The sequence below is a fragment of the Dermacentor silvarum genome, chromosome 2 (assembly GCF_013339745.2).
Source record: "Dermacentor silvarum isolate Dsil-2018 chromosome 2, BIME_Dsil_1.4, whole genome shotgun sequence".
In the NCBI taxonomy this organism is placed as follows: Eukaryota; Metazoa; Arthropoda; class Arachnida; order Ixodida; family Ixodidae; genus Dermacentor; species Dermacentor silvarum.
In genome coordinates this window covers 202,925,346-202,942,119 of record NC_051155.1, presented here as the reverse complement: position 1 = coordinate 202,942,119, position 16,774 = coordinate 202,925,346, and the positions used below count along the sequence as shown (strand labels likewise).

Sequence of the window (16,774 nt, the reverse complement as noted above, 5' to 3'; positions counted from 1 at the left end):
TATGACAATAATGCATGAAGAACATAAATGATAGGTCATGACATGAATGTCATGACTTATCATAATGTCATGACCTATCATTACACGCATGTCATGTAGATCAGGAAACAGCCGCCTAAAATGACAATCACCCAGCGAAAAAAGATTACCACTCAAGAACCACTGAAAGGGGTTCGGACGTGGGTACTAAGGGAAGGAAACACTACAGGATGGTGGTAGAAGTCATAGTCGTGAGCACGACTCAGCAAAAATGACAACTCAATAAAAAAAGTAACACTCAAAAAACAATATAATGGGATCAGACGTGGGTACCAAGTGGAAGAGGAAAGAGAAAAGCAAAACGCAGGGAGGTTAACGGCTACCGAGTGAAGGAAACACTAAAGGATTGTAGTAGAAGTCATAGTCCTCAGCATGACTCAGCCAGAATGACAAGGACTCAGCGAGAAAAAATTAACGCTCAAAACCCACTGATATAGGTTCTGACGTGGGTACTAAGTGAAAGAAAGGATGATGGTAGAAGTCATAGTCTTGAGCACGACTCAGCAACAATGACAATGACTCAGCGAGAAAACATTAACACTTAAAACCACTGAAATGGGTTCGGACGTGGGTACTAAGGGAAGGAAAAGGCTAAAGGTTCATGATCGAAGTCATAGTCATGAGCACGACTAAGGCTTTGGACTTAAGGTCTCTTAGGCATAGCTAAAGCGACTCCTGGGGAACATGACATGCGTGTCATTTAGGTCATGAAACAGCCGCCTAAGTCTTGGTGCTCTCATGGTCGTTTCGTTAACTTGGTAGGCTCCCCGCATACTGCTTCGCATAACATCGATTCCCACAGGGCGTGGGATCTGCTGGTTTATTTATTGATCTATTTACTTCTTTATTTACATACTGCAGGCCTGCTAGGGCTATGGCAGGAGTTGGGTATAATACAGTTGTATAGCGCACACAAAGTGCAAATATAAGCAGCGCGAGAGCAATAAACACAAACAAAACAGAAGATAGACCAATAACATTGAAGCTTAAGCAAGAAATCGTCCATAGGAATGGGACGAATGGCACCAGGGAGCGAGTTCCAATATTCAATGCTTAAATGGGGAAAATACTATTAAACGCACTAGTTCATGACCGATATGGTACAATATTAGAGTGATAGCTCTACTACTCCAGGTACTAACCCAGAAAACACCTGGTTCCATAAATCTGACCTTCAAGCTCAGCCAAAGTCAAACTGGGACTTAGCCTGCCACTACCGGCTGCTGCTGCGTACGCCGCGAGGGCGCCCATATCTTGAAAGCGATCTGTGATGAGAACAAAGTGCGCCGAGTGCTGGTAGCTTCACATTCGCTGTGCTTTCGACGCTTAGTTCGCGTTGAAGCGAGACGCAGCATGAAGGTCAATTCGCTCGCTGCTGCTGCCACGCCAAGCAGCGTCTGTGTCCTCTCCCAAATCAAGCAAAACCATGCTATTGCTCGACAAACTCGGTTTAACCGCGTTCAACCCCGGGAATTTTTTAAGATGGCGATGCCTCGTAGATGTGGAAGATTCCACAAATTTTATGTCTGTACCAAGGAAACAAGTGTTTTATGAGATAATTAATGAGTTCAAGAGCTTTAGGGATTCTATGTTGCGACGGATGCTGAGAGTATTTAGATTTGGCGTATCATGCTAGGTGACCGCTTAGATAACACTGCTGATGCGCAATGTCTATGATCATATTCTAGTCGGCCTCTTGTGTTATTGTGCGCGTAGTGTTTTATACTTCACTTTCTTTTGCGTGGTGCTCTGTTTTGTATTTAGCAATGTTTATTTACCAACATTCTTTGATAGCCAGTCTTAAATTGGCCTACCTTCTGGTCTTTCTTCATTAGTATGTTATTACCAGCAACAGCAAAGCCTAGCCAGAAATAGCATGGAGCCTTAAGCTTATTTTCTGATTTTATTTATTCTGGCATACTACACTTTCTTAAATAAAGATCCGTTGTTGGCGCTAGAGCTTTACTTTTTCTAGTAGCGTTAGCGTGTGCTAATGGACACATGTTGCACATACACCTAATCAAATTTTATAATAACGTTCAAGTAAGAAGAAAACTTGTGTGGCTGTTTGGGAGGTGTTCACGACAGCTATAATGTTCTTCTCGGACAACAGAAGTCTGGTCTTCACCGGCGCATAGAATGTGCGACAAGCCGAACTTGAACTCCCATGAGACCAAAAAAGAAACATGAGGAAAAGAAAGAAGTAAAAAAAAACGATGCTAAAGTAACGACAAGCCGAACAATTTAAGAGAACTCCGATTGTCATTAATATCCATGTCGGCTCTGTCAGTGACGTCGCCGTGCAGTGCCACTAATGCCATCGGTCTCGATTCAAACTAATGCCTTCACACTCATAGCAAAATTTGCCGTGCCATTCAATTGAGGCCTAAGTTGAAGAAATGGGTCGTTTCGCAGATTAAAGTAGCTGCGAAGTTCTACAGCCTTTGACTTGGATGACTTAACCATCGGCGTTCCCACTTACCTCGTCCTGTAAGCAGCGACAATACTTTTGATGAAAAATAATCACGTATCTTCGGTCATGGCAATCTCATTAGAGACGTGTGACTTACTCTATTGGTTCACTCGTTCGTCGAGCAGGTTGCCCCATGGCGTATTCCTTCTCTGTCTTTCTTTTAGCAAAGAACAATTGTGTAGAGTGTAAATCAGCGCAATCCTTCTCTTACAGCGCGAACGAAAATTTTTTTTAAAAATCGGCTGTCAGTAAAGATGGAAGAGACTACTTCAAAGAAGGCAATTTGGCTTGTTTCCTTACCGATGAACAAAAGAAAAGCAAATCTCCGGAGACCTGAAGAAGGGAGGCAATATATCAAATTGTTTCCTGCGCCACTGCTATTCTTTTACGACCTTCCTCGTTTGCTTCGCTCTGAATATGCACAACGTTAATCATGGAGTAGGCTGCCTCCGAGAAATTTCTTTCCCAAATGGGAGATGCGTGCGGATGACTTTGGCAAAAGAACTCAATGATCAAAGCGAAAGAAAGTTTTTCCCACCGCGTGATGCTTGGTGATATGAATAACTGCAAGTGGTGCTGTTGGCTCAGCAACATAATCGTAGCTTGCACAAAACAGCTCGCTTCAATTAAGCTTTCGTTTTACCGAGCTTAGTTGAGCCAGAAGACTGAAGCTGGCAATCTTGCTGAGGTTTTACGACTCCCGCTCTGCGTATCGTGCCACGCAGCCAAACTATTCCTCGGCAAGAAGTAATGACTTAGGATCCATGACGAAAAAGCACAAGTGTTCATAAATGCACGTGGAGCAATTATTTTATGGGCGCCTTTCCCGACGCCATCTCACTCTCCCGTCCTTTCTTGGGTCACAGAGACGAGCTTTTTGCATTTGGTGCATATACCGGTAAGGCTGCGCTTCAGTCTTCATAGGCAGAGCTTACATTACTATGACGCCGTATGTAGTGCACTGATAGCGCACATTTCAGTCTTAGTAGCCGCAGAACAATCCAAATAACACAAGTCATATAGTTCCACTTGGGCCTAACGAACGGTTTCTTTTCGAGTAGTCAATCAAACGTTTCGTTTCTTTGTTTGCTGCTCGACGCAAATCTCCCAATTTATTGTCGTCAGGAGAGTGAATGTCTTTCATGGCCACCTGCACTTCTTTACCTCCTATGTTGCTCCTATGTGTGCTTTACCTCCTATGTGCGCTCGTTTGATCAATAATCTCCATTTTTAAAGCGAATCTTTGTACCTCTACCAGCCAAGGGTTCTGTCGTGTCCGTCGTTGTAATCAGAAAACGATCCCGACGAACCGCTAACAATTGCAGGTATAGCAGTATAGCTTACTTGAATTCACGCATTCAGCGTACAACTAAGCACTCGATTTCGCAAGAAAAACCACAAAAGCAAGCTTCAAAGTGATGAGCCAACATGATGGATGATAAGGGCTGCGGGCAAACAACGGAAACAGGCTCGGCGCGGTCCGTAAGATTAGATTGCAGCTGCTGCAAAGCTTATGCAGCTGCTTGAAAGAGGGTTGACGTCATTCGAAACCCTTCCAGCCTAGTAACTGCTTCGGTTCATTTTCTAGACTACCCCACTATGGTAGACCACGGAAAGTAAAGACGGCAGAACGTGCATTCGCGGAACGTGCATTGATTTACCCTTGGCAAAGAATGTGACTACAGTGAAAACTGAAAATTTGAGTGTATATCAGACCGATCATAAAGCAGTAGTGAACATTGTTGTGAAGTAAATAATAATAAAGGCCGCGGTGAAAGTTACGTTGTAGTGTGTGAAATATCAAGTGCGCCGCAGTCACTGGGAGGCACCGCAGTCGCCGCAATCACCGTAAGAAGCTTCGCTTTCCAACCACCTTCACAGGGTGGATTGGCGGGCAATTTTTTTTCAGCTGGTTTAGTTCTTACAACCATAATGGCCGTCCGCCCGGTGAAGCAGGCCGCTGCGCTAGTTTTTGAGTATATAAAGAAAGAGGAACACACATAAGACATTGACATAAGACATGTCTCGCTTGTCATTCCTGTGCTTGTTTTTACCATGCTAAGCTTTCACAAACTATCTCTCATACACTTGCCCATGAACCTATGTAAGTTGTAGCATGCTCTGTCCCTGCTCCCGTCCTATGTACAACCTGTCCCAAAATAGTGCAGGTGAGGAAAGTATTTACAGCAGAAGATGTTAAATTTACACAAAACGGTTGCAGATCCCACCTGCTTTGAGAATCGGTTTCACAGGATGAAACATTCTTTCTGGCTATACATTTAGTAGATATGTTCATATGGCAACTACAAGCATACAGTTTTCAAAAAGCCCATCATACTATCGCCTAACAAGTGGCGCAGACTGAACCACGCTCCAATTCGGCAGAGAAAACTCTACTTTGCTGGCGATAATTTCTCGGGTGGGCTCATAAGAGATGCCAAAACCAGCTCTATATTTACGAGGATACGGATAACGCTGTTGCAACGAGAAACGGTTCTTAGTTACCCTGTGTTCTGTCTACAGTGTGAAGTGCGAAAGTGAGCTCAAGCGCAAATTGAAACGTCATAGTTCACCTAGTAAAAAAATCTACTGAAACACTCAGATGGGTATAAAGAGATAAAGAGGTATTTTACTACAGTTGGTACCAATTTCGGTAATACATCTGGGTTATTGATTTCTACTTCACTCTATATGAGTCAAGCGCTTGTTTTTGAGGTAATGAGGGACCGAATTCACAAAGCTCTTTATTTGTAAGAGATGTCTGCCCCATTCACCGGCCTCCTTCGCTAGTTTTATGTCCAGCCTCACTATTGGCTGGCACAAGAGGTTACGATCAATTCATGCGTGAAAACACCATTGTGAATACGGGCCTTGGTGTTCTGGCGTTTGTTTATATCGCGTGCCTGACTAATATTAGGCCAGCCATGTGCCTAATCTGTAGTCCTGATTGGATTGTCAAACAATTACTTTTATATAAAATACTGATACCACATCACACCCCCTCGGACATGAGTGCTACGTAGCACGCATCAGGAATTGATGTTTCAATTACACTTCTTTACCATTTCTGCTACGATGCGCTAGGCATGAGGGAACAGTACTTTGGTGTTAAAATGAAACCTAAACAGGAAAGTTCAAATCGCAGCAGTGATGTTGGATTATTGTAGCTTCCGTAGAGACATGTTACTGTGCTCGCATAGAAGTCCGATGCGCACTGTACCGTCCCGTGCAGTTGAAAACGGTTTGCATACTAACGTAAAATATGACAACAAATATTTTGCATTCTCTGTGCCTTAGTTTGAATGGTGCCGTTAAATTCATCACGATATCATGGTAGTGATAAATTCTAAGAATGTGTAAATGTTCCAGCATTGTTCGATGCCATTGTGTCACAGCGTCGGCTCGAACATGCCGTGCAATTGGCACCCAAAGCAGCGTGTACTTACAGTGCATATTGACAACGATGGTTGTGGCCACGGGCAGCGTAATGTTGCTGTTGGTTGCGCGACAGGTCAGTCGCGCCTGGTAGTCGGCACGCGTAAGCCGCAGGCGAAACAGCGTGGCGCGTGGATGCCCACCCGAAGTGCGGCTCAGCGCTTGCTGTAGAAGTTCCGAGCCGCGCCACCATGTCACCACGGGCTCTGGCTGACCTGCGATAAATATGCGCGAAAAAAAACTTTATTTATCACGTAAAGTAAACTTGATGTTATTAGGCAGCGCTATTCTCTAAAATAAACTCTCGTATCGCTTCCTAAGACAGTGCGACTTTAGTTATATTCGCACTTAGTTGTGGTCTTTGTTCCGAACGTTATACGTGTACGTGTGCACTGAAAGTTGCATAAGTTACTACGAATACTAGTTGCTACAAGTTAACTTCGCAGTAGAAAATATGCACCGACCTACAAGTAAATAGCGGTGAACAAATGGGCATTGGTAAAAGTCTTTGGCTTTCATTTGTACATAAGAAACAAGCCCATATACACTAGATATTTTACCGCCTCCCTTCTTATGATGAAATGAAACAAAAAAAAAAATAACGAAAGGTATCAAAAAGGAGAAGGGTAACCTGCAAGTGTTGTTGCGCTAGCACAACATGTAAAAGAAATGACAAGAATCACATGCATAAACACTGTGTCAAACACTCCGCCACTGTGTCATGCCGACAAAATAGGATGATTCTAAAAGAGAAGTGCAAAAAAACCGAAAGAATGGTCGCTGTGTTCGCTAAACACGAACACGTTTTACTGAGGCAAGCAGCAGGCACGGCTTGCCGGAAACACGGTAACTGGCTCGCTTAAGGCGTGCAGCTAAGCCACTCCACCGTAAGGCAATTTGGGAGGATAGACAAAGGTCCATCACTATTCGGTGCTTTGCGACAGCCTCTCTCTCTCTATCTCCCCCGAGAAAGAAAAGGAGGAAGAGAGAAGAAGAGGAAGAGAGAAGGCAGGGATTTTAACCAGAAATGCGAGTTAAGGAAAGCCAGGGAGGTCAACCAGACGCAGGTCCACGGTTTGTTACCCGAGGCAGGGTAAAGGGGTAAATCGATGAAAAACATAGAAAGCAAGGAAGGAGAGACAACACTGAGGGTGTCGCTTCGTCCACAGGTGAACGTCGAAAGCACTGTTGCTCACGGAGGTTCGTTGACTTCAGGAACTGCAGGCATCGCTTTCCGGGCTTGTGAGGCATGTGGCCATGGTTCAGGCACTTTTGACCCCGTGAATGATCTTGAATCCAGGTGGCCTAACGTGGCGCGGAGTAGAAAGCTTTGGTCGCCGTAGCGGGGACAAATGCAGCGGAGATGTTCGATAGAATCCGCACTCTCACAACTGTCACAGAAAGGTGTGGCATTCATCCCATAGAGAAACGAAGAGCTTTTCGTCGGGGCCACATCGAGCCACACGTGACACAATGATGCTGCAACGGCGCGTGAGAGACCTTCAAGCAAAAACTTTCACATGTATATCGCTCCTTTTGGCACGATTTCGGGGGAGGGGGGGGGGGGGGAGAAATGTTTTCACGCTTGAATGCGCGAGATAGCACAAAGTTGAATTGACACAGACAAACCACACATAGAAAAAATATCGTCTCTGGAGGCCAAAACACACATCGGGGCCGAGGGCAAACGCTGTTAGCACAAAACAGATGAGCCAAGCCCGGTAATACACAAGATGGCCGAAGCAAGAGCAACGGATGTCGTGTGCTGCTTTCTTCAGTAACGTTAGTCACGGGACCCCAGAGCTGGTGCCTCAGCCACCACATTTGATACGGCGAGCGGCAACCGCATCGCGGTTCTAGAAAACGCTTGCGGCAAATCCGATATTCGCGATTCACTACATTGGCTTCGCCGAGAAAAGTTCTGGTCATTTATAATGCAGCCCGCGCCAGCAGTGCACGCCGCTGCCGAATCGAGCAGTAGAGATGCTCGGAAAGTTAATGGCATCAATAGGACTGTCACTTGCAAGCCAGAATAAAGCCGGGAAAATGGGGGAGGAATGGAGCAGCAGTTCCAAACCAACAGAGGACGCGGCCGCCAGACAAAGGAAAAACCATATTGGATTGCCTGTCTTCATATCCCCGCTTATAACAGTCTCAATGTATCTCTCTCTCTTTCTCAGGGGCTATGTTTTCTTTGAAAACTGCGCATGACTGGCCGACAGGCGAAACCTATACGGAATACAGCGACAGGGTAAGTCTGCGGCAAATTTGGACGGGTTGAGTGGAGGCATAAATGGGAAAAAAAAATAACGGGGTTGCTTCACCCGAGTGCGCGCGCGTTTTGTTTCTGGCGCACCGCTCTGCTGAGTTATGCAACGTGGAAAGGCAGTATTCCCGAATGCAAGCGTGCCTGAACCCCGCCCCCTCCCCCCCCCCCCTCCCACTTCGCGAACAACGAAGACAAATGCGAGACCCACACATTCTTCTTCGTGCGAAGCCGTCAGCGCCAGAAATCGCATGCTTGAAAACAATGCTTTCCACCCGCTCAGTCTGCGCCGCATGAGAAGTGCGCAGTGGCGGCGGCTGCGAGACCTCGTCGGCTCCTCTGTGGATCATAACTTCTCGTTGAGCGCAGTGGGAGGCCCGTGATGCCGTCGCTTGTTTTCCTCCATACGCTTTTGGGGAGGGAATGTTGCGCCATTATTTTTTTCCCCTATTTATTCTGGCATATCCGTCACTGCAGACGCCGCAACTTCCTATATAGTTCCGCTTTTAATTCCAGCGTTGTACGAGAGCTTAAGCTTGATGTCGTCTCGGGTAGCCATGCAAGAGAAGATGCGAAGGCGAACTCACAAGAATCCGGCTGTTTGCTTTTCTCCCCTTTTCTTCGGCAGCTTTGCAGATACGTACTGCAAGTGATTTCAGCGAAGTCGCGGGGAAGGCGTGTTGGAAAGAATGTAACACCATATTCGTCGAGGCAAAGACCACAACAATACGTTTGTTCATGGTGTTCTGCGTTTCTTGGGTTTATCAAGACGTTTCTGTAAACGACTGGATTACGAGGATAATTCTGAGAAGCACAAAAGAATAAACATAAAGTAGTGTGGGCCTAAAAAAGGAAAGAAAAATATTATTGCCAGCCCGCACCGCCTAAACATTGATAGTTAAAGTGTTACCCAGTGCGGTAGCTGAACGGCTATGGTGTCTGGCTGCTGAGGTCGCACGTTTGATCCCGGTCACGGCGGCTGCATTTTAATTTAGGCGAAATGGAAAAAGAATCGTAAACTTACATTTAGGAGCGTGTTTAGAACCCTAGGTGGTCAAATTTATCCGTAGCCCGCTACTACAGCGTACCTTATAATCATATCGAGGTTTTGGCAAGCAACACACCAGAATTTAATTTATTTATGATTAGAGTGCTGTGGAGGAACATGTGCGCTGGATCACCGTTGTACGAAAAGGACCGGAAATTATATTGTGGATAAATGCTAGATACTAGTCCCACGCCACGTTGAGCGGTCATTTGTGAATAACAATACTTGGGAAGAATAAAGTGCTGAAGGCGCGTGTCCATTGGACAAAACAAATTATTTTCTACGGTATTCTCAGTAGTGACCGTCACCTAGATGTATACGAAAATAATAACAACGATTTTCAACGTATGTACTAGAGCCGGAAGATACGTTTTTTTCTTCCCTTTGGATTTTGTTAGACAATATAATTAGCTCTAAATTCGGACAAACCTTGCCGCTACTATAATATCAAGAGCGCCACTTCAGTTTCACAAATATCTTCTTCTTGACTTTCAGAATGCCACAATCAAATGGCCGACCAGCAACGACATTGAAAAGAACAGTTGCCCTTGGACTGAGACGTTACGCTTTTCATAACCACAGTCGGTCACAGCTGCTACTGTAAGACATGCCCAGAAGCCGCAGAGCTGCGGTCATTGATCTGCTCTCAAATATAAAAATACGCCTAAGAGGATTGTCAAAACATCACTTGAAATGGCACAATCTTCAAGCGAAGAGCGTTGTTGTTCATGGCGAGGAGCAGGCGATCGTTTTGCCTTTAGTTCGTTGCGTCGGTGCCATCACTGTGCAATACCACCGACTGTTGCCCACCCTGTCTGCCTGAATTGTATTCAACGATCCATAGATGATCACAGAGTAGAAAGCATATCTCAAGGCTGTTAGGGGTGATAAAAATGCAATACGCAATGCTTTCCGAAGTCATCATTCGCAAAGTATCGCCTATATGCCAAATGCTTGCGCATGCGCAACCTTCTTTGAGCTGAACGACCTTTTCGGCCCGTTGCTTCTTTCAAGCGACGTCCATACATGGCCATTTGAATGCGGTTGAATGGACACAGTGTGTTTGTTCTCTTCTGGAGAGGCAATTCTTGCCACATGTTTTGCGCGTTGATGCGTTCATTCGACGTCATTAGAAGCACGTGTTCAGCTGCATCGGAAGAGTCGATGCCTTTAAATAATACTGTTTTTATTATTCATATTGGTGTTTTGTTTAATTTTCAATACGGAATTCCTTGTTTTATTTTTATGTACAGCCTTTGGATCACTACACGGCACACCACAGTGATAGTAATTGCTACATTTCATGTTCTGGATAAGCAGTATGTAGATTACCACAGCCGCAAAGCCGTCCACAAGAAGGTATGCAAAATAATTTTTTGAAACAGAGGCAGTGAAACTCAACCATCAGTCTTACGTGAAGATTAAGGAGCTACTTATCAATATTAGAAACTGTAAATTTCATGTAATTATGCAGCCCAGAAACACAGCCCCGGTAAAGGAGTTAGACCATTTATGTAAACACCCAACTACGTAAGACGAATACTTAAACCACGTGTTTTGGAGTCATTCCAGCTCCTTCAACAGCAGTAACTTTGGGAAGCCGCAGCAGCATTTAATGGGCATGGCTTCAGACCCTGGCAATGGTCTTTTCCCAAAAAGCTACCTCACGAAGACCCTACATGTAAGCCGGTGGCAAAGCACCGGCTAACTGGTCAATTGCCATGACGGTATCCTACGTAAAGGTGCCACGTTAATCGTTCTTCAACACCTAATTATCTTTTGTATTTTCTACGGATCTCTCGATGGGGAGGAACCAGAGTCGCCTGACATTCAGGCCAGCTTTCGGACATTAAACGAGTCGTTGGGAGAATTGCCATCTGGTTGCATGCATGTATAGCCTTTCACAAGGTCGCACACCCATGAACATCCACCGCAGCAGTCGCATACCACATCTACAAATAGTTTCGGGAGCTTAATAATTCACCCAAGATCAAGGAGTTGGGAGAACTCCGCTACGCTGAGATTGAATTAATAAACTTATTTTGTTGGTATTCGCTCTGAAAATTCGAGTGGCTTCCTAATCGGAGGAATTTCAGTCGCATATTTACGTTCGGGAAAGAGAAATTGTACACGAGAAGGCACAGATTGCTCAGCTATATACTGGGTGCCCCACGTAACTAGTTCTAAAATTTAAAATATATGTAAATCATGACCGCATAAAGCCAAGAGACAATGAAGCCAAGGAAAGCAGCGGGGAAATTAAGTGTGGTTGACATTAGAATGTAGAAAATAATGAAGAAAAGGGAAATGAAAGTGGACGTAAAGATAACTTATCACCGGTAGGAGCCGAACCTGCAACCTCCCCATTACGCGTGCGTTGCACTAACAATTATGCTACGGTGACGGCCATCAATTCGTCCACTAACTTGGGTATTTATCATTAATAGATCTTGCCCTAGGAGTGTTAGCCAGCGCCACTCAGAACCATGGTGGGTGGATGTGGAATATCCGACAGGTTATCTTTTCGTCCACTTTCATTACCTTTTCTTCATTATTTTCTGCATTCCAATTTTAACCACACTTAATTTCCCCGGTGCTTTGCTTGGCTTCATTGTCTGTTGGCTTTAGTTTGTCATGATCAACAAAATCGAGCCCCTTGGTTCTCCCTTCTTCTCTCAAAATATATTTAAGTGTCACGTAGCTGAACAGAACCAAGGCAATGACACTTTTGCTCTTAATATAACTCTAAATGTAATAGTTCAGAAGTTGACTAAATAAAAATAACTAATTATGCAATAAGGCGAAATACAAAAAATAGTCATACTTACTCTATGCAACGGTAAACAACATTACATTGTTTTGTGCAGCCACGTGGCACCTGCAGATTTTTCAATTGTGACACAAGTTACGAGGGGCACAATTATCAAAACAGCAACCTATATGGTGTGCAAAGGTGTACAGACAACAATATTTAATAACATGGTAGGAAGTTGAGCGAGAAACAGAGCCAGTTAGTGTAGGAAAGGAACTCACCGTCGTGGACATCGCAGGTCAGAGTGAGGTCTTCGCCCTCTAGGTACGGCCTGGTGATGTTGTCAATCTTCGTGCCATTTTCGTCCATTATGACGGGACGCTTGGGAGGTACTGGGAGAAAGAAAAAAAGATAGATTGAATTACCTGTTTTGATTGAATTGTTTTAATTTTATTTTTTACTTTCTGAACACGAAGAACACACCATACATCATGAAAACACAGTACAGCCATCGCCCATGTTTGAGCATACGATACCTTTAAAGCGAAGCTTTATAGTGCTAGGCGAAATCGTCTGTCCACAGAAAGCTACCATCATCAGCATTGGCTCGAGCGTCGTCGTGTGCTTCCACAGCTGGCCGCGTTGCCGCTCATCCTTACAGCGTAGAATTTCACTTCTCTTCTGTCATCGTAATGGGGAGGCCGTGTTTACGCGGTTATGAGCCATTCATTGTGTTACGTCAGAGTTAATTTTGAAGCAATATAATTTTGAAGAATTGCGAGCGGCAATGGGGCGGGCGAATGCTGCTAACCACGCCACCGAGCAAACTCGGGACATCGAACGCAAGCGACAACGGCGGACTGCGGGCATACCATCAGTGACGTCGTTCTCTCCGTCGCAGCCGAACGTGTGTGTAACCTCATAATTGAGAAATACTTTGATAAACCCTTGGGATTAACCCAGTGATAAACACTGGGGCTGCACGTTCCAGCATCGCTTGCTAACCATCTTCACGGAGTGGAAGGGCCGACGAATTTTTATATTTCGACATAGCTCTACTAGCGCTTCAGGTATAAGATACTTTGTTTTGTTATAGAATCGAAAGACGATTGACATGGTATAAATTATCTCAGCCTAAAACAGATCAATAAAGACATGGCAGGAAGTGGTGCAATCAAACTGCATCTGAATCAGGAAACGAGACAAAATCATGACCTCCATCCATCCATCCTGATCTCCATAATACGTCTGAAAAATATAATAGTTCGAACAATATTAAAGGATTGTTTAAATGATTTTGTTGCATGACCCCGGGTTCACCTTGCTCAGTGCTGCAGTTATTCGCAGGTTGTTGAAGGTTGCGCTAAACAGTGCCGCAATATTATTCATTATGCTTGCACCACACAAAGGAGAACATTCAAGTAGGATCATAGTTTATGAGTTTGACCCTCTCTGTGAATTTTGCTGCATGGCGAAATATCTGACACCCTTGTCATTCTCAGCTAATGAAATACTGCGCCTTTTCTTAGCTGATGCCTGCTTTATCGTCCAAATCGGTAAATTTTATTCCGATAGCAATTATATGAACACTCCAAGCGCAATTTTGCCGTCGCCATTGCCGTCGTTGTCGCCGTGAGGTTCCGTATAAAGTACAACGGCGATAAAACCGTCGCCTCGCGCCGTACGCTGTGTGTGCGAATGAAAGCGTGCGAGGGTGAGCCGGTAACTGCAGCCTAATCTCGGGCACGCGAGAGAGGAAGGTGGCCGGAAGCGTGCGCGGTCCTCGTTCGCGCGCGAGGCCTGCGGAGGTGGCGACGGAGATTTTGGGGGAGGGGGTCGCGTTCTGCTCTTGCAGCTGCTGCACACGCAGCTGCAATGCGGGCTCCTATCCTGAAAGCGATCAGCGATGTGGCCTACGTGTGCGCCCGTGGACGCCTCAACTTCAAAGCGATCTGCGATGGGTACAAAATGCATGCGCCGAGTGCCCGCAGCTTCGTCTGCGCTGTGCTTTCGACGCTTAGTTCGCGTTGAAGCGAGAGACAGCGCAAAGGTCAATTTGCCGCGGGCGCGCTTTCTCACTCAAGCGTTTTGACGAGTTTCCCGCGGTGATCGAGCGAGATGTGTTCATGTTTATCTGTGGACGCGTGACACCATGCTTGTTTATTTAGTTAGTAAGCGAATGTTTACAACTTTACAAATACAAGCAATATTTACAACTCTATACGGCCGATAAAACTACTACCCTTTCTTCGTATAGCTGTCTACTAATTTGCTATCGCAATCGATGCTTCGCCTTTCGGGCGAAACTGCGACTTTTTGAATTTTTCCTTGTTTTGCAACCATGTCACAATGATGCAGCATGTCAGGAAATTGTTGGAAGAAATTATCTCGGTAAAATTTTCTTTTTTCATGACTTTAGGAGCTCATACGTTTCCTTTATTCTCGTTAAAGGGGAAGAGGGAGGGCGTTGTTTAACACATCTTGCTCTATTTCAATAAATTGGCGATAACAGTAATTCATTTCAAGTTCTTCGGTCAGCCGCTCGGGTTAAATGCTATTATTTATTGCTGCACTAAATTACTTCAACGGGAACGTCTGAAACAAAGCTGCCTCCCCGGGGAGCGCTGTGTGAATGGCGAAGACAAGGACAGGCAAAAAGAAAGAGCGGTCAGTTTGAATAAGATGCGCGAAGGGGCGCACACGCCCCGCTGTGAAATTAAAGCGCCTGTTCCATGCTGCTGCGGAGTGCCTCAGGCGACGAATTTGCTTGTTTCTCCACGCCAAGGCTGCCTCCCTCGAGGCTTATTTAACGACTCCTCATTGCTGTTCGCCGAAGCAGAGGGGAGAAGGGCGTTGCAGCAGCGACTAGCGACGACGACGTCCTATTAGCGCTGTATAAACATGAGCTGCGATTTGCTGTCGATCCTTATTTTGGGGTACCGAGAGAGGAACCTGGTTTGACGAAAGGGAAAGTACGAGAAAACAAAAAAAAGAAAGGGAAAGAAATTGTGTTCATAAATCACGGCGCTAGGAGTGGACGCGAGAAAAGAGTTGCTGCGCCCCTATTTTTGCTATTTTCCAGCATAAATCGCCGCCCGGATAACTAATGCCACGCATACTGTGGCCACGCAATATCGAGGAACAAACATAGATGTCACTATCGGGGTTTCCTTTGAGATAGTTTGTCCATCTCAGGCTTCATACAGCGGAGTACATGAGGCACGACCCTCTTGAAGCAGGACGACCGCCATGTGCCTTCTTTCCACTGACTGGAAAGCAGACAACGCATGCCTGTCACATTTCTTGTGATAAAACCTGCAACGTGCAATAGACCATTTTCGCGGCGCAATTTGCTCTAGACGAACGAAAAAAGTCGCAGTTTCGCCCGAAAAGCGAAGCATCAATTGCGATAGCAAATTAATAAAGAGCTATACGGAGTAAGGATGGTAGTTTTATCGGCTGTATAAACTTGAACACATTGGCTTACTAACTTTAACAAGCATGGTGTCGCTGCGCACAACCAAGCATGAATAGATCACGCTCGATGACGGCAGACAGCCACTGTCATAACGCTGCCGTGAGCAAGGACGGCAGCAGCAGTGAGCGAAGGTTCACGTGGTCGATCGCTTCAACGGAAACTGAGCGGCGAAGGCACAGCGCATACAAAGGTAGGAACCGTATGCAGATCGCTTTCAAGATACGGTGAGCGCGACCGCCCGCAGCCGCGCAAAGTACAAGTACGCAGTTGCTGGCCGAGTAGAAGCAGCACCCGCTCCCTCCCGCGCTGCCTTCCCGCTTTCCTCCTTTCGCGTGAGAGATTGAGTCGCCAGTTCCCCTTGCGCCCGGTCGTAAGATACGCAGTTGGTGCCGCAGCACATCGTCGCCCCCCCCCCCCCCCTTTCCTCCCTCTTATCCCCCCCGGCCTTTCACGCTACGCAAGACGTCGCGTTTGCTCTGCGTCGTACGTTCGCTCTCCGTGAAAGCGCGCGTCCTTCGAGCGCTTTCACTCGCACATACAGTACACGGCGAGCAGCGACGATTTTATCGCCGTTGGACTTCATACGGAACCTCAAGGCGACGACGGTGACGTAGACGACAGAAATGCGCTTGGAGTGTCCATATAATTGCTATCTCAATAATAGGTGAATGGGCTCACTCTTGAATCAATGAGCCTAAGCATGGGAGACTGCGACTATACACCACGACAACACACGAATGTTCGAAGCTGAACGTTTCGTGACGGTCCCCAGAGTAAGTGAGTGACTAGCGATAATAGTCTTTGCTACCAACTATTACAAAGTACAGAACAGTTACCTTCCAAGCCTCGCACGCAGCAAGAACAAATCTATCGCATATGAGAACACCCGCGGGCAATTAGGCATAGATTTCCATAGTGACCACACCGAGGATCTCACTGAGTCAGAAACATGACAAGCCGCTCCTTCAAAGTGTTTGCCGGATAAAGAACGAAGAACAAAACACACTAATCCTGATTTACTTATTAAGCGGGTACTTTGGACAGCTTGGGATACATTCTAGCCCCGCTTTTAATACAAGCACCACATACGCTGCTCGCGCTGTTTGAAGAAGCCGCAATTAGCTCCGAAAGCGCTTACATGTACTCTAGGCTTTGGACAAAGCTCCGTTTCGTCCACCTAATCAGCGTATACAATATATGCTGAAGCAGGTTTGCTGAGCCACACCGGCGTCATGCACACTCATTGTAAATACAGACGCAGCTGGGGCAAGCACTGGACGATA

The 16,774-nt window shown here is 45.8% G+C and overlaps 1 protein-coding gene across 1 annotated transcript in view; it reads right to left on the bottom strand.

The window, feature by feature from the left end:
* Positions 1-16,774, bottom strand: part of LOC119440668 (hemicentin-2-like) — a 216,503-nt gene that overhangs the window by 36,015 nt on the left and 163,714 nt on the right. Inside the window, exons 3-4 of the mRNA XM_049662188.1 lie at positions 12,295-12,405; positions 5,959-6,162 (exon numbers count right to left, since the gene is read on the bottom strand). Of these exons, the coding sequence (XP_049518145.1) occupies positions 5,959-6,162; positions 12,295-12,405 (315 nt within the window). The remainder of the gene's footprint in view (positions 1-5,958; positions 6,163-12,294; positions 12,406-16,774) is intronic.